The 17856-nt window shown below is 56.4% G+C and overlaps 1 protein-coding gene across 3 annotated transcripts in view; it reads left to right on the forward strand.

Moving 5' to 3' along the window:
- LRFN5 (leucine rich repeat and fibronectin type III domain containing 5) overlaps positions 1–17856 on the forward strand; it is a 45588-nt gene that overhangs the window by 18841 nt on the left and 8891 nt on the right. For all 3 annotated transcript variants that reach the window (XM_066189213.1, XM_066189211.1, XM_066189212.1), the window contains exon 2: positions 15952–17359. In XM_066189213.1, the coding sequence (XP_066045310.1) occupies positions 15972–17359 (1388 nt within the window). In that variant the 5' untranslated portion in view covers positions 15952–15971. The remainder of the gene's footprint in view (positions 1–15951; positions 17360–17856) is intronic.

Here is a 17856-nt window from a genome sequence, read left to right on the forward strand (position 1 = left end):
TCTCCCAAGGTCTCTGCCTTCTCCAGGCCGTGGCTGGAGTGCAGGACGAAGGCTCCCACAGCACGGTTGTGGGCATGTGGCACAATGGGCAGAGCCTGGCGTGGTCCTCAGCAGCTGCTGTGCAGCTCCTGCACAGCTGGCCCACAGCTGGGCTGCGGTGTGAGCAGAGGGGCTGCAGGTGTGCAGCCCTTGTGAGGCATTGCTCCAGCCTCGGGGCAGGCTCAGCCTCAGCTGTACAGCTGGATTTGGGGTGTGGGTGCCTGTCTCTTGGCATCCCTTTCTTGACTTCTGTGGAAATCTTGCCGAAGCAGCACGGTTGATCAAATTTTGAAGCAGCAATTAAAATCTAGATTTCTTTGCCAAAGCCTTAAGTATGTCTCTTATCTGAAACGCTCAGACACTTTGCTGAGTGAGGAACATTAGGAGCAAGAGACCCATTAAATTTTCTGGCACAGACGAAGGAGATAAATCCTGCAAACTGATGGGATCGCATGTGGCAGATCTGATGGTATCTGCTTCATGCCCTGAGATGTAGAGGAGGAAAATGACCTTTCAGAATGATTTCTCTGGGCTAGAAGTTTTGGAAGTGGCTGTCTTTTCTCTTTCCAGAAATCTGTGTAAAGTAGTTTTGATCTTGCCCAACTAAAGGGAAACCCGTTTTATTTGCTTATATTACTTTTTCTGTCCTACGAGATGTTTGCGCCGTCTTTTGGAAGCAGAGGAAAGGACACAGTGCCACCCTGTCAGTCCTTGCCAGAGCAGTTCACACCACCTCTGGTCATCGTGTTCACAACCTTTTCAGCAGTGTCATTCTGGTGTAGGTGAGGTCAGTGTCACGGTTCAGCTTCTCCTGGTGCCAGTGGTGCTGCCCTCCCCTAATCCATGGTCTGCAGGTTCAGGGGCTGTGGTTCATTGATGGGAACAGCCCCACTCAGCTCTGAGCTCTCTAGCCCAGGCTTCCATCCTAACGACCAGCAAACAGCACTGTCGGCACCGCCCTGGGGGCCCTGACAGCAGGGCTGGCTAATGTGAGGTGACAGGGGGTACAGAGGTGGCTAATTTACAGATGAAACAATGAGGCACTTGCTTGGTGGCAACAAATGCCTTCGCTTGTCTGAAGCTGTGGGTCAAAGCTGCTGCCGGGAGCCGGCGGTGCTGGGCTGAGGTGCTGGAGTTTCTGCCGAGTTTCTGCCCATCTCACCACCCTCACCACGCACGTTCCTGCCAGACCACTGAATTACAGAACCGTCAGGGCTGCAAGAGCTTTCCTAGAGCCTCAAGTCCCAGCTGTGCCCAGTCCCCACCCTGTCCCCAGCCCAGAGCACTGAGTGCCACGTCCAGCCATTCCTTGGACACCTCCAGGGATGGGCGCTGGGCTGCCCATTCCAGTGACTGACAACCCTTTCCAAGGAGAAATTCTTCCTATGTCCAAGGAGTTTAATTCTTTGCTCCACTGTCCAAACAGGTGTCTGCACACTGAGGGTCCTTTTTGTGCCTAAATGTCTGTCTTCTGAGATTGGTGGAAGTTTTCCCGTTAGAATGTTAAATATCCTTGAGTCAGGTACCAGTTGCAGGAGGAGGGCTACATTTGAGGTACAAACATGAGCCTGTTACAGGGCTGGACCTCACAAGGCAGAGTGGGAAATACATTGGGGTGATACGGAAGTTTTGTGTGATTGTTTCTGTTTGCCATTTGCAAAGGAGTAGCAAAATGCAAACTCATGGCAGCTGTTTTCTACTGCTACAGGAGCTAAGAGAAAGGTTAAAAAGGGACAGTTTTAGTAAGGCAGTTTAAAAGTGGCAGAGCTGGATAACTGGTACCCAGGAGTATTAAAATAATTGGCCAAGGAGCTCCCTAAGACAGTAATGGTTTATTTTTAACAAGTCCTGAAATGCTGAAGATGAACCAGAGGCATGGGAAAAGGCTAATGAAAATTGATAGAAGAATTAAATATGATTTGGTCTAGGGGGAATTGTGCCATCTGCTCCTCCCAGGCTGGATCCCTCTCCCACTGGCTCTGCTCTCCTCCTGCTCGCATCCCTCATTGTTTCCAGCACGGGCTCTTCCTGCAGGCCTGGTCATAGGAAGCAGTGAGCTCTCCTGTCCTTCCTGCTGCTGTTGGATGCGTTGCTGGGACAGCAGGGCCGTGCTCAGCCTCTCTCCCCCCGTCCTGGCACATTTGGTGGCTGGGCAGTGGTTCGGCTCATGCCATCGGGGGCTGGGTGACAGATGCTGACCCTGGACACGGGTTCCCTGGCACCCCCACAACCCACGGCCCGTGCCACCCGCCCCAGCCTCTGGTGTCCCCAGCCCGGGAGGTGGCAGCTGGACGCTGTGGGATGTGACCCAGCCCCTGACCAGTCCCAGCCCCTGAGCCCGGGGGCACCAGGGCCAGGTCAGGGTTCTGATTGTCACCCACCACCCTCATTCCAGAGCCAGGCTGTGCATTCCACAGACACTGGGGTTCTCCCGTCTCCATCCCGCCCAACACAGCTTTCCTTACGTGTTTCCTTGAACACAGAGGCCTCCTGTCATCTCCAGAGCAGGTCCTGGAGCCTTTGGCAGGATTGCTGTGTTTCCTCTCAGCGGTTTCGGAGAGAGCCGAGGTGAGCCGGCAGCACAGGCTCGTGTGGAATGTCCTGAGCGTGTGACAGAGATCAGCCAGGGGACTCTCTGCTGTGTGTTACCTTGTGCTAAATGTGCTCTTCCCTCTTTCTGAGAGGGCCAGCTCCCTGAGCGTGGGACCCAGCCGAGATGCAGTGAGTTGTGTTGTGCTGGGTGCCACTGAGGGGGCTGTGGGTCATCCCAGCCTGTGAGCCTGAGCTGGTGCTGTGCTGAGGGTCCCGACAGACCCCCCAAACACCCCTGCAGCTGACCATCTGTGCCCAAACATCCCTGCATCCCTGTGTCTGAGCACGCCCGTGTGTCTGAGCCCGTCCTGTCCCTGGCCACAGCCCCTGGGGCAGCGCCTGAGGTTCCCTGCCGCCTTCTCTTACCCCTGTCCTGCCCCGACTCCGCTGCTGATCCCAGTTTGCTGTCTGTCCTGCTGCCACAGCTCTGTAGCATTTCCTGCAGCTTATCATTACTTTCTTCTGTTCTCATTCCCTATATCAGGAAACCATAAATATGTATTTTAGAGCCGTCAGTTTTTTCGAGCGTGTGGAGTGCTGCCTCCTGAAAAATCCCAGCAGCAGATTTTGAGCCAAAGGGAAGATTGCAAAAATAGTTTCTCCCTTATGGCACATTGAAAGTTTCCCTTTTAGGCGAAATTGTCCAACCCTGACAGATGTATCTGAAGTTTTAAAAAATATGAGTCCCAGTATTTCACTTAAACTGTCATTCCTGGTAAAGGAAAATATTCCTTTTGGTATGGCCATTGATTTCCTTTGGATCTAAACACGGGCTGAGTGCGGGCTGTCGGGTTCCTGCTGCAGCTGTGTGGTCAGTGAGCTCCGTGTGTGTGCTGAGCAGCTGTTGCAGGCTGGCTCTGTGGTCAGACCCTGCCCTGAGCCCTGTCAGCTGGAGAGAGAGCCCAGAGCCCTGTCCCCTGGGCAGCCCCGGGCACCAGCTGCCTGTGCTGGGCCTGAGCCCCTTCAGCACGGACAGGGAGAACGGGCAGGGACAGAGGGAGGGAGGGAGGGAGGGAGGGGGGTTCTGCTCTGTGCTCCTCTTCTCTGGGGACTCTGTGACCCCCACTTGTTTCACAGCCTTCAGCTGAGAGGAGGCAGCTCCCTGTCCCTGCCTCCCTGTGTCCCCAGAGTCCCCGTGGTGCTCTGGCTAGGGGACACTGGGGGACACTGGGGGCACGTGGTGCTCTGGCTGTGACACTGCTGTGGGACACTGGGGACGCATGGTGCTCTGGCTGTGGCACTGCTGTGGGACACGGGGGGCACGTGGTGCTCTGGCTGTGGCACTGCTGTGGGACGCTGGGGACATGTGGTGCTCTGGCTGTGACACTGCTGTGGGACACTGGGGGCATGTGGTGCTCTGGCTGTGGCACTGCTGTGGGACGCTGGGGACATGTGGTGCTCTGGCTGTGACACTGCTGTGGGACGCTGGGGACACGTGGTGCTCTGGCTGTGACACTGCTGTGGGACGCTGGGGACACGTGGTGCTCTGGCTGTGGCACTGCTGTGGGACGCTGGGGACATGTGGTGCTCTGGCTGTGGGACACTGGGGCCGGAGCAGCAGCAGCAGCTTTGGGGTGCCCAGTGCCAGGGCAGTGGGTTCTGCTGGGGCTCCCTCTCTGGGGTGGTCTCGGGGTGGTCAATGTTTCACAGCACGCCAGGGGCCGTGCCAGGGGCCGTGCCAGGGGCTGTGCCATGGGCTGTGCCAGGGGCTGTGCCAGGGGCTGTGCCAGGGGCCGTGCCAGGGGCCGTGCCAGGGGCTGTGCCATGGGCTGTGCCAGGGGCTGTGCCATGGGCTGTGCCAGGGGCCGTGCCAGGGGCCGTGCCAGGGGCTGTGCCATGGGCTGTGCCAGGGGCTGTGCCATGGGCTGTGCCAGGGGCTGTGCCATGGGCTGTGCCATGGGCTGTGCCAGGGGCTGTGCCATGGGCTGTGCCATGGGCTGTGCCAGGGGCTGTGCCATGGGCCGTGCCAGGGGCCGTGCCATGGGCTGTGCCAGGGGCCGTGCCAGGGGCTGTGCCATGGGCTGTGCCAGGGGCTGTGCCAGGGGCCGTGCCAGGGGCTGTGCCATGGGCTGTGCCAGGGGCCGTGCCAGGGGCCGTGCCAGGGGCTGTGCCATGGGCCGTGCCATGGGCCGTGCCATGGGCTGTGCCAGGGGCTGTGCCATGGGCTGTGCCATGGGCCGTGCCATGGGCTGTGCCAGGGGCTGTGCCAAGGGCCGTGCCAGGGGCCGTGCCAGGGGCTGTGCCAGGGGCTGTGCCATGGGCTGTGCCAGGGGCCGTGCCAGGGGCTGTGCCAGGGGCTGTGCCATGGGCTGTGCCAGGGGCTGTGCCAGGGGCTGTGCCAGGGGCTGTGCCATGGGCTGTGCCAGGGGCTGTGCCAGGGGCTGTGCCATGGGCTGTGCCAGGGGCCGTGCCAGGGGCCGTGCCAGGGGCCGTGCCATGGGCTGTGCCAGGGGCTGTGCCAGGGGCTGTGCCATGGGCCGTGCCATGGGCTGTGCCAGGGGCTGTGCCATGGGCTGTGCCAGGGGCTGTGCCAAGGGCCGTGCCAGGGGCCGTGCCAGGGGCTGTGCCAAGGGCCGTGCCAGGGGCCGTGCCAGGGGCCGTGCAGTCAGTCAGTGCCTGTCCTGCCGGGCAGGATTGCCTGGGTTTCCAGACGAGATAACACGATGGATTAATGAGATAGTAAGTGCTAATAGCGATTGAAAAGAGATGTGCTTGCTCCCAAGTTTGGATTTATTACTACTACTTTCTGTATGGCCTATTAATTTTTGATGACTTTAGATAAATTGCATTCAGCTCGAAATAAATTAAAATAAGTGCATATAAATCATGTTCTATTCTTGGCTTCTGCAAAACAAATTTCCATTTCATCTCTTGTTGTCCTTCCTTTATTACATGTATCCTGCCGGCGCGTGTCACCCGTTATTGTGATGGAAATGTTTTATCTCCTTGAGATTTCCTGGGTTTGCCTTTGAAGTGTCAGGGCTGCTGTAGACACGGCACATCTTAGATCGTCTCAGTAGCTAATTTGGCCACATCTGTTTGATTTACCAGTTAACAAGACAGACCTAAATACTAAATAGGTGTTCCTCCATGAGAGTGATCTGTGGTTTGTACCTGGTACTCCTTGACATTAATTTAAACTTTGGAACTCAAAATCCAACTTGTTTTATGACTCACATCCTCAAGTGATGTTCAGGCGAGTGTAGAGACAACCCTAATAGATGCCTGGTTTTGGATTGTTTAATTTACTATACGTTTATGTAAGAGTACAGTGGCTGAGGAAAGAAGTGGCCTCCATTAATGCTGCGGTGGTTGCAGGATATTATTACGCAGATAATAAATGTCCATCTGGAGTAAATCACTGTTAGTTTACTTTTTGTGTAATTTGGTGGGCTGTGTGGCAGCAAGGCCGTGGAAGAAATAAGTTATTTTTACAGTGCTTGATAAAACCTGCAAACTGTTTGGAATAACGGTTATGGTTAGTCCCCTGTCCCGCTCCGGTGTGTGGTGCTGGCAGTGTCACCCTTCACAGCTCCCTCTGCTCCTGACCTCCCCCAGTTCAGCTGTGTGTGTTTGGTGGGCACGTCGGGTTTGGCCACAGTGCCTGGCCAGTGCTGGGTCCCCCTTCGCCCTCGTCCCTCTTCCAGTGCCCGCTGGGGAAGGAGAGTGTTGGTGCATTAGGAACGGTGGCATTTGTTGGCAAAGGAAACCTCAACAATGATTTTATTCACAGACTCACAGAATCCCAGAGTGGTTTGGTTGGGAGGAGGCCCTTAAAGTTCCTCTTGTTCCATGCCCCTGGCATGGGCAAGGACACTTTCCACTAGACCAGGTTGCTCCAAGTCCTGCCCAGTCTCACCTTGAACATTTCTGGGGACGAGGCATCAGTTACCTCATTTTTCCATTTTTCCATATCCATCCCAGCAGTAAGTTAGAAGTGGCCAGTGCTGGGTGTCCTGTACTGCTGCAGGTGATGTCAGGGATGGAGGGTTCCAGGGGGTTTGGGGTGTGTGGGAGCTTGTACATCCACCTGTGTGTCCTGTTCTGCTCACCATGTCTGGGCTCACTCTGCCGTGCCCTCCTTGCTGCCCTCAGCACCTCTGGCAGCCACACAGAGCTGTGTGCTGTGGTCAGCGCCGGCAGGGGAGGGAAGGCACCCCCAGGGACGTGAACAGGCTGCAGAGGCGGGAGTGGTGAAGCTCAGCAGGAGCACTGGTCACTGCCGTGTGAGCATGTAAGGTCCCGGCCCGGCTGTGCCCAGGGAATGGTTTGGCTGTGCCGCCCTCTGGGGCACCTGCTGCCCTTCCCACCCCCGGGGGTGCGTGGCAGGGGCAGCCCTGGCACTCACTAGGCACCAGTGGGCATCTCACACCACGGTGAAACTCCCAGATTTCCTCACTGCGTGACTGGGCAGCCTGTGGAGCGCTGCTGTGGGAGTGCTGGGGCAGGAGGAGCTGCAGGGAGGGCGTGCAGGTGAGAGGAGCCTGTGCCGGGACAGCAGGGGTGAGTGGCTGGCACAGCTGGCACAGCTGGCACAGCTGGTGTCCTGCAGCAGGTAGCCAGCAGTTTGGGTGTGCACCCTGAACCTGGGTGGACACCTGTGGGCCTGATATTTCTGGGCCTGAGAGATTTCTGCCTGCTAGCAGCTGCTGACTTTTTCCCAGGGAAAAAATTCTCAAGGAAGCTTATTCTCAAAACAATCTTGGCAAACAACTTTCCTTCCTCAAAACAATCCTGGCAAACAACTTTCCTTCCTCAAAACAATCCTGGCAAACAACTCTCCTTTCTCCAAACAATCTCTCTCCAGGTGGTGTTTTGCTGTTTCTCTGGTTTAACCCATGGGATCAGAGAGGTGTCGTTCCTATTCACCAGCCTTGTTCAGTCTGTATGGGAGCACCTTGTAAAAGGAAGTAAGAGTTAGACAACGCCTTTTTTCTGTGCTCTTTGCCTTCTGAAATATTTGGAGTCTTTCATCTTTCTCTTGTGTCCTACAGCGGCACACCGCTGCTGATGCTGGGGCATGGCTGTGCCCTGCCACCCCCGTGCCCTGGGTGTGCCTCTGCCTGGGCATGGGGGACTGCACCCGGGTCTGGGGACCCCGAGGAGCCTCTTCCCCAGCCCAGTGCTCGCCACGTGTCCCTCTGAGCCAGACCTGTGGCTGGAGGGTGTGGGGCAGGTCATGCAGGGCCACCGTGGCCACCTGACCTTCCTGTACCACCTGGGGATGTGTGGCTGTGGGATAGAGGGACAGGGGGGTGGCAGAGAAAATCCCTTCACATCCTTTCCTTGTGTTATGTTGGGATGTTGCAAAAACAGTTTTTAAAATGCCACAATACCCCAGTTCGATAAAAATGTTCTGGTAAGTTAAAAGCTGCCTTGTTTGAACGATTACTCACTTAGGCCTGCTCCTGTTGGGAAGCTGCACGGCTGATGCTGATGTTGGTGTCGGTGATTGGCATGTCTGTGTAATATCTGGTACAGGAACCCCTTAGGAGCAGGAAAGCTTTGTACGGAATCACAGAGTGGTTTGGGTTGGAGGGACCTGAAATGTCTTGGTGTTCTGACCCTAAAACACAGTGTGCGTGTCCCACTGTACCTGAGATGTTTTTGGTGACGTTCCCTGTGCAGAGCTCGGCCCTGGCTCCTGCACTGCACGGGGGCCGTGGGTGCAGGGCTGGTGGGGTCAGGGGGATGAGGTTGAAGCTGTCTGGGATGGCACTGGCAGCCCTAGGCTGGGCTTTGGGAGGGGGCCGCAGCTGGGCTGGGAGCTCTGGAGTGCAGGCTCTGGGGCTGTGCTGCTGTGTTCCCTGTGTTGCACGGCCCTGCAGGGCTGGAGGAAAGGAAAAGGATGGATTTCCAAACGCACATTTTACAGAGGGAAGTGGGGCAGCCTGTCCAGCTGTCTGTGCCCGTGGTGTCCCCAAGCCTGGCTGGCTGGCACGTGGACCAGCAGCCCTGGGTGGTCATCGGGGCACAGGGACAGCCATGGACGGCGGTGGGCAGTGCCAGCGTTGTGTGCTGCCCACACGGGGCTCAGAGGTGCCCTGGGAAGCTGCTGCTCACTGCTGCTGCACTGGGAGACGCGCTGCTGAGACCTTCTGCCCCGAGGAGCAGGGGGACACAATGGACAGAGCGCGGGGAGGCTCCTGGCTGTGCCTGCAGAGCCCCAGTGTCACACGGGCCGAGGTGGGAGTCAGGGCAGAGTCGTCCCTCAGACACCGGGGATGGTCTCTCCAGGGGTGTTTCTGTCCCGGGGTGTTTCTCAGGCGCTGCTCTGTTTTGGGCTTGGCTCAGTGCCCCTCTCCCCCGTCCTCGGGGGAGCAGCAGGAGGTGCCCCCAGCCCGGGGGCCGTGGCATCATCCGGCGTTTCCTCACGGCGCAGCTATTAATACCCACCCGAGCTGCAGTCGTGCTCCGCACTGCCGTTGACTCATCCCCCGGATCACTCTGGGCTCTTGTCTGTGCTACCAAAGCCTCCACGAGCTGCCTCCACCGAGCCCCACGCCGTGTGGGAGCCCCCCTGGCCCGGCTCAGCCCTTAATCCGGCCGCGGCAGGTGCGCTCAGGCCACGGGAGCAGGGCAGCCCTGTGCCGAGCCCCCACGTGCGGCTGCGGGGCTGTGCCAGCGGCGGGCGGGCACGGAGAGGGCTGGGGGTGTGCAGGAGGAACTTCGGGAGCGTGCAGGAGGAACTTTGGGAGCGTGCAGGAGGAACTTTGGGAGTGTGCAGGAGGAACTTTGGGAGTGTGCTGGGGGTGTGCAGGAGGAACGCTGGGAGTGTGCTGGGGGTGTGCAGGAGGAACTTCGGGAGCGTGCAGGAGGAACTTTGGGAGCGTGCAGGAGGAACTTTGGGAGTGTGCAGGAGGAACTTTGGGAGTGTGCTGGGGGTGTGCAGGAGGAACGCTGGGAGTGTGCTGGGAGTGTGCAGGAGGAACTTTTGGAGCGTGCAGGAGGAACTTTGGGAGTGTGCAGGAGGAACTTTGGTAGTGTGCTGGGGGTGTGCAGGAGGAACTTTGGGAGTGTGCAGGAGGAACTTTGGTAGTGTGCTGGGGGTGTGCAGGAGGAACTTTGGGAGTGTGCTGGGGGTGTGCAGGAGGAACTTTGGGAGTGTGCAGGAGGAACTTTGGGAGTGTGCTGGGAGTGTGCAGGAGGAACTTTGGGAGTGTGCAGGAGGAACTTTGGTAGTGTGCTGGGGGTGTGCAGGAGGAACTTTGGGAGTGTGCAGGAGGAACTTTGGGAGTGTGCTAGGAGTGTGCAGGAGGAACTTTGGGAGTGTGCTGAGGGTGTGCAGGAGGAACTTTGGGAGTGTGCTAGGAGTGTGCAGGAGGAACTTTGGGAGTGTGCTGGGAGTGTGCAGGAGGAACTTTGGGAGTGTGCTGAGGGTGTGCAGGAGGCACACTGGGGTGTGCTGGGGGTGTGCACGGGTCACACTGGGTTGTGCTGGGAGCGTGCAGCTGACACTGGACCCGAGTGCTCAGGGCAGCTCACTGGGACAGTGGGACTGGGTGTGTGGTGGATGGACACGGCGTGGGGCCTGGCCGGGAGCAGAACGGGAGGGAAAGCGATGCAGTCCCTGGGAATGCCGTGTCTCTGCTCCCCGGCTGTGCTGACCCCAGGGTCAGTGTCCCAGGGGAGCTGTCCTGAGCAGTGCTGGGGTGAGTGCTGGGCATTCCCCTGGGTGCAGCCATCCTCACCCTGCCCGTGCCTCCTGGGAAGGCTCTAGCATTCCCATGAACAGGCATGGCACAGGATGCTGTGTCAGCACAAGTGAAGGGACAATGCCTAGACTGTGCCCAGGCCTCTGCTGGAAACACTCCAGCTGTGACATGTGCACTGCTGCAGGAACCCCATGGGGTTTTAACCTTTCTGAGCACTTGGCATTGTTGAGTGTTGTCTGCTCCAGACAATGTGAAGCAATTCTAAAATAAAGTGCTTTTATAAAAGGATACTCTATTATTCTCCCTGATTTCTGAACTTTATGGGCATGTTTTTAAGCTGTGTATTGGAAGAGCAAGTGCTGAAGCTCTTTGTTGTGTAGAAGACAGGGGAGACCCAGCAAAAATCCAGAAACTGAGCTTTTGAGGAAGGAACATACATTATGTCAGGAGAGGCATCATCCCTGTGTGAGCTGGCAGCGCTGCCCCTGGCCTTCCCTTTAGGCCTGGGTCTCCCCTTGCTCCCGCTTCTAAGGGCTCTGAGGGGTTCGTGGCTCTTTGAAGCCCTTTGGCTAGGACCAGGATACAGGATGTACAGTCTTCTGGCTCCCTGTGGGGATTCGCCCGTCCAGTCCTACAGCAAGTGTCAGACATGGTGGCCTTGTGGTCCTGGCTGGTGCTCCTGGGTGGTGACCCTGGCCAGCTCAGCACAGCCCCCAAAACAAACTGCTGGATGAGTTCCTTCCATTCAAATGGGTTTTTTTCCTCAGGTACTTTGTTTCCAATTCAGTGAAACCATCTGACCTGTTTACAAACCAGTGACATTTGTGAAACTACAGTGCCTTGTTCTCCACTTGGCTGGTCCCAGCAGCTGGAATGCCACAGATCCCAGAGTCTCCTTTTCCATACCACATTCTGGCATGGCTGCAGGGTGCCTGTGGCGCCTGGTGCTGTGATTTCCCTGCCTCCATCCCCAGCAGATGAACATCATCGGCTTCCAGACGATTTTTTCCCCCATCACGAAACTGCATTTGCCAAGATGCTGAGAATCCTGACTTGTGTCTGGGTGGGAAGGGCAGTCAGGAGCTCTGCTGTGACCTCGGTGATGACAGATTGTGTCTGAGCCAGGCCCTGTGCTGGCTCCAGCACTCCTGGTGTGCACACTGGGCATCCCTGGCATGCTGAGCATGTGTAACACTGGCCCCCCAAACAGGAGCTGGGTGTGGTGGAAGTTTGCTGATTAATGGCTGTCTCACGGATTCTGCTGCTCCCATGTGCTGTGTGACCCACGATATGTGAACGGCCCTTTGGAGCACGGTGCACACTGGTGGGTGCTGCACTTCGTATCCCAAGAAGGAGGAGGCAAAACCCCCAGCATGCAGAGTGCTGGGCACAAGGGGCCATCACACACTGTAGCACTTCACTCCCGGATTCCTTGGGTCCATTCCAGGCAGGAATTTCAGATTCATTAGCATTCAGCTGACCCCTGTCTGTTGCTAGAAGAGGTGGGGAGTTACTCCCCATGCCTGCTGCTGCCCGGGTGCCAGGCTGTGCCTGCTGCTGCCCTGGCAGTGCTGGTGGGGCTCTGGCCATTGCCCAGCCCGTCACACCCTGCAGAGGCCTGTGGTGGAGTCTGCCCTTTGGAGGTGCTGGCCAGAGGGGCTCTTGGGGCTGTCACCCCCGACAGGAGCAGGTGGCTCCTCTGGGAGCAGTGGGAATCCTCCAGTGGGTCCCCCGGAGCCGTGTGTGGAGCTGGAGTGTGCCCAGCTGTCCCTACGCCCTGCCCGTGTGGGCTGGGTGCCACCTGAGCTCAGGGCCCTCCCCTGTGCAGGGCTGGCTGTCCCACAGCTGCCAGGGCTGGGGGGTCCCTGGCACCCACGCTGGGGGATGGATGGATGGAGATCTGTGCTCCATAGCTGTGCCAGAAGACCTGTGGGAAACACCTGGCAGGGGGAGGACCACGGGAGTGTCCCCGTTGTGTGGGAATGTCCCACTTGAGAGTGGCCAGGGGAGGGTGGGCAGGGGGCGACAGTGCTGGAGGGGTGCCAGTGAGCCCCAGCCCTGCCCCAGCACTGTCAGACCTGCCCCACACCTGAGAAATGGGGGCAGGAAAAGCCTTCCCTGCTCAGAGACAGGAGCAGCAGTGTGGGGACTCCAGCCAGTCCCCTGCAGCCCGTGGGGGAGCACTGGAGGGGCTCCCAGCCCTGGCAGGGTGCTGGGGCTCACAGTGACGCTGTTTTACACCACAATGACACAGACTCAGATTCAGGAGGCTGAAAATAACTCCTTTATTTTTGGGATGTGTCTCTTTTATACTATTTTACACCGACCAATTTGATTGGTGAAACAAAGTCAAAACCTCTTCATTACATTGGTTAAACCAGAGGGACCGCAAGGAGAAGTCCCTCCTAAAAAAAAAATAAATAACATAAGTACAGTTACAAAAACATTTTTCTTGTTTACAAAAAATTCCCTGAAAAAAGAATTTCAAAGGACCAAAACGCCTCAGGCATGGAGCCAGGGCCACACTCACAGCTTCCCTGCTCTTGGGGACACGGTTCCCACTCTGCGTGACCACAAGCCATGCAGCCCACAGCAACTCAAACTTAGGTTTTATAGACAGATGAGTAACTCGAAATGATCAAATGCAGCAACAGGATGGATGTAAAGAGTAGTGTATGTCAGAGGCTTTTTTTGTGAATCACAAATGTCACATGAAGAGCTTGACTGCCCTTGTCCTATTGCAGGCACCGAGCAGTAAATGAGCAGTGCTCACCTCCCCAGGAAGCTGGCGTTTGTTTTATGTATGAATGCAGTTTCCTTCCTGTTTTTTTATCCTTTAAACAAGTAATGAGGATGACATGTTGCTTTCATTAGTCAAAAAGGTGTTTTCTGTGACGAGCTCTAAGCCATGTCAGCGCTGCTCTCTGCAAATTATCTGTGTGGGGGATGAGGGATGCTGGGGAGGAGGGGACACATGTCCAGGCTGACTTGCAGCAGATGTGGTTTTTGATGGCTGTCCTCCTAAGCCACCAGGCCCTGCAGTTTGTCTGCTTGTCTAGAATGTCTCAGTGGTGGGGCACTGCCACGAGACTGCTGCACCCTGGGAGGAAATGCTCTGCTCTTTTCAGCAAGGAGGTGGAATGTTTGTGCTACCCCTGCAGCAAGGCATGATGCCCAGGCTGGGCAGGATGAGCTCTCCCTATCCCAGCACAGCCTGAGGCACCGGCTTCCTCATGCAGATCCAGGTGTGGCTTTGCTGTTTCCATCAGCTGAGGCATCCAGATGCCAAATCCTCACAGGTCTTTGCTCAGGGCTGGTGGGAGCTCAGCACTCTGACCCACCAGGACCTCTCCATGAGCACCCCGTGCTCCCCAGGGCCCAGTCCCTCCTAGCCCAGTGTCACTGGCAGAGGTGTGTGGGGCTGTCACTTCCCTGCCCATGTCACTGGGAGAGACACGGGGGAGGACTGTCCCTCAGCCCGAGTCACGGGACAGTGCTGGCCACTGCCTGGGCTTGGCCCATGTACTGCAGCCCTTGGAGCCCCGTGTTCACTGATGGTGTTGCTTCCAGCTCTGGCCATATGCTGGGCATTTGAAAACCCTTTTAGCATCCAAGAAAAACCCTGCTGGTAGGTGACTTTGTGGTAACCTTGTCATCCCAGCTGTTGTTTGAGTGGTAACATCTTGTAATGGTATTTCCAAACTTGTGAACTTGCTGATTCGGGTTCAAGCTCGTGTTAGTCTTGGGCAGCTCTGGCAGTGGGCTTGGCTGAATCCAGGCACGTGACTTTAGCCATGGCCGTGAATCTAAATTGGCAGCATTAAGTTAGCAAATTTAAAGGAGTGTGGTGTCCGCAGCCAAGGCTGTCCAGGACCCCCAGTGGCTGCAGACACCCTGAGCTGCTGAGCCCATTCCAATCTAATACTTACCAGATGTGCATTGAAGGAGCAAAGTCCCACCTGGAAAGGACAGGTGACAGTCCCTGGCCACGGAGTGCAGCTGCTGGGTTGGGAGGTGGCTGGTGGGTGACACCAGTGGGGTTTGGGGCTGCAGCAGGCAGTTTCCTCCAGTGCTTGGCATTGCTGTTCTCCTCCAGGTCCTTGTCACCTGCAGGGCCACCCTGATTTGCAGTGCTGTCGTGAAAGTGAGTCCACAGAACAAACCTGAGCGCTGCCATGGCCCTTTGCTGTCTGCCACGAGTCATGCCAGCAGGAATGGTGCTGGTTATACTGGTTATACTGGTTATACTGGTTATACTGGTTATACTGGGTCTGGGAGCAGCCCCCAGCACTGCCCACAGTAGCAGACTCTGCTTTGGACCGAAGCAGCAGGCTTTTATTTTTCCAGCGGGAACTCAAAAGTTGGAGTAGTCCTGAATACTTGCAGTCCCCAGAAGTGTCAGGAAGAAGTACGTGGATTGTGCTAAAAAGCAGAGTTTAGGGCTGGTATTTGCACTAATCTTTTTGTCGCCTCTGCTTGCATGGCACCACGGATTTGGTTTTGGTTATGGACAGACCGGACAACAGGAGCAGTAGTTGTTGTTCTAACATTAAATGTCTTTAAATATCAATGGTGATTCAACACTTCTGGTTCTGGCTAGCTGTGAAACTGTGTTTTAGCTGAGCTTCGTTAACGCATCTCTGGGATGGTAACGGGTCTGAGTAGTCTGATCCAAACGTGTATAACTGTGCAGTCCCAAAGGGAGCTGAGTGCTCAGTGGCAGCGTGGGGCCCCTCTGAGCACCACGGCTCCCAAAGGCACCAGTTCCCTCTCAGACACGTGGGCGCTTCTCCGTGGGACCCTGCTCCCACCTGTTCCACGGAGGAGCAGCCCCCAGCCCTCCCACCTGCCCGTGGAGCCTTGGGCACAGTCACTGATGGGTGATCCCACTGAGCTGGCGTGGGCACTGCTGCTGCCGGCCCCGTTCCCACTTGCCACGAGGAGCAGGGCCTGGCAGTGTGAGTGATAAAGCTGGCTGAACTGCTGGGCTTTCCAGGGGGAGCCGGGGAACTGTGATCAGCTAAAATTAGCCCAAGATCCGTTTTTATTTAGATCTCTGTTGTGGGGGCTTTCCTTGGGTTTTGTTCCTTTTTTTTGTTTTGTTTTGTTTTATTTGCATTTTTGGGGTTTGAATGACATAAAATTAGCTCCTTCTGAAGTTTATTCTGAAAACAGCATTAAGAGCTGAAATGTTCAGTGGAGATGGCTGTAAACCCATTGAGTTGCTGTGATCGCAAGGCCGCTGAGAATTTTGGCTTAGCGAGTGAAGCACAGGTGAACCACTCCTCATTCTCTGTACCTGGACATTTGTCACTGTGGCCAGCAGCCTGGGAGGCCAGGGGCTCTGCTGGGGTGTGACGGTGCGCTGGCAGCAGGATGGGCTCTGAGGGGCAGCAAGGGGCTTCCCAATGCCTTTGTCCTGGGTATGTGAGTGTTGGGGTGTGGATACCTGCACCGGCAAACACGCCTGGTTCTCAGCTGTGCTCCTGTACGGGCACTCCTCTGTCGGGATGGGGAATGAAGAAAATCCAGGTAACGGGGTGAGGGTGACTCGCTGCTGCCTCAACTTCAGTTCCGTGATTTAACCACGGACTGTCTGTCTTGGCTTTTTTATTTTGTCCGTCGTACCTCACAGAGACTAACTGCTGTTTGCTGTCCCTTGCAGGCTCTTGAATCAGTTCTACAATGGAAAAACTGCTTTTGTTTCTGCTGTTCATTGGCGTAGCGGTGCGAGCTCAGATCTGCCCCAAGCGCTGCGTCTGTCAGATCTTGTCTCCGAACCTCGCCACCCTCTGTGCCAAGAAAGGGCTCTTGTTTGTTCCTCCCAACATTGACAGGAGGACCGTGGAGCTGCGGCTGGCAGACAACTTTGTTACAAACATTAAACGGAAAGACTTTGCCAACATGACCAGCCTGGTGGACCTGACGCTGTCCCGGAATACAATCAGTTTTATCACACCTCACGCGTTTGCCGACCTGCGCAATTTGCGGGCTCTGCATTTGAACAGCAACCGATTGACTAAGATCACGAACGACATGTTCAGTGGGCTCTCCAATCTCCACCACTTGATACTGAACAATAACCAGCTGACTTTAATTTCTTCCACAGCTTTCGATGATGTTTTAGCTCTCGAGGAATTGGATTTGTCTTACAACAATCTGGAAACCATCCCTTGGGATGCCGTGGAGAAAATGGTCAGTTTGCACACTCTCAGTCTGGACCACAACATGATTGACCATATTCCTAAGGGGACCTTCTCCCACCTCCACAAGATGACCAGACTGGACGTCACCTCCAACAAACTGCAGAAGCTGCCGCCTGACCCGCTCTTCCAGCGCGCTCAGGTGCTGGCAACCTCAGGAATTATCAGCCCCTCGACGTTTGCGCTGAGCTTCGGTGGGAACCCCTTGCATTGCAACTGTGAGCTTTTGTGGCTGAGGCGCCTCTCCAGGGAGGACGACCTGGAGACCTGTGCCTCCCCGACGCTCCTGTCCGGCCGGTACTTCTGGTCCATCCCCGAGGAGGAGTTCCTGTGCGAGCCCCCGCTCATCACCCGGCACACCCACGAGCTGCGGGTGCTGGAGGGGCAGCGGGCAGCGCTGCGCTGCAAGGCCCGGGGGGACCCCGAGCCAGCCATCCATTGGATTTCACCCGAGGGCAAGCTGATCTCCAACGCCACCAGGTCCACGGTGTACGACAACGGGACGCTCGACATCCTCATCACCACGGTGAAGGACACGGGCTCCTTCACCTGCATCGCTTCCAACCCGGCAGGGGAGGCCACGCAGACGGTGGACCTGCACATCATCAAACTGCCCCACCTGCTCAACAGCACAAACCACATCCACGAGCCTGACCCGGGCTCCTCGGATATCTCCACGTCCACCAAGTCGGGCTCCAACGCGAGCAGTAGCAACGGGGATACTAAAGTCAGCCAGGATAAGAAGGTGGTTGTTGCGGAGGCGACCTCCTCCACGGCTCTGCTGAAATTCAATTTTCAGAGGAATATACCCGGGATACGTATGTTTCAAATCCAGTACAATGGTACTTACGATGACTCCCTTGTTTACAGGTAAGGCAGCCCCGGCCTGCCCGTGTGGGACCGTGCTGGGTGCTTGGTGCTGGTGTGGCCCCTGGCCTGGGCAGCCCCTCTGCTGGAGTTCCTGTGCCATGCCGTGCCGGCTGAATGGAGCCCAGCCCCGGCACCGCGTGCTGGGAGCCTCAGGAAGGACTCGTGCCATTCCTACTCACAAATGGGAAAATCACCTAGAACAGTATTATTTTTAGATAATCCAAATGGACCTCTAATCCTCTGAACTGATCTGAGAAAGGTTGCGAAGGTGGATGGATTAAATGGATCCTAATGTGCTCGGTTTTGTGGAAGCACAGGGAGGACGGTGTCTGTGACCATGTTCCTCACAGTGCTTTCTGCTGGTGCCTGTGCTGGGGAAGTGCAGAGGGGCTCTGTGCTGCCTGGTGTAGCTGTTGCACCCCTCAGCTCTGGCTTTGCTTGGTCATTGCCTGGTCATTTCTTCTGTGAATTTCTTTGTCCATTACTATGACAAGGGG

This window comes from Chamaea fasciata, unplaced genomic scaffold (genome assembly GCF_029207755.1).
Source record: "Chamaea fasciata isolate MVZ Bird 193981 ecotype frontalis unplaced genomic scaffold, bChaFas1.0.hap1 SCAF_7, whole genome shotgun sequence".
NCBI classification, from domain to species: Eukaryota; Metazoa; Chordata; class Aves; order Passeriformes; family Sylviidae; genus Chamaea; species Chamaea fasciata.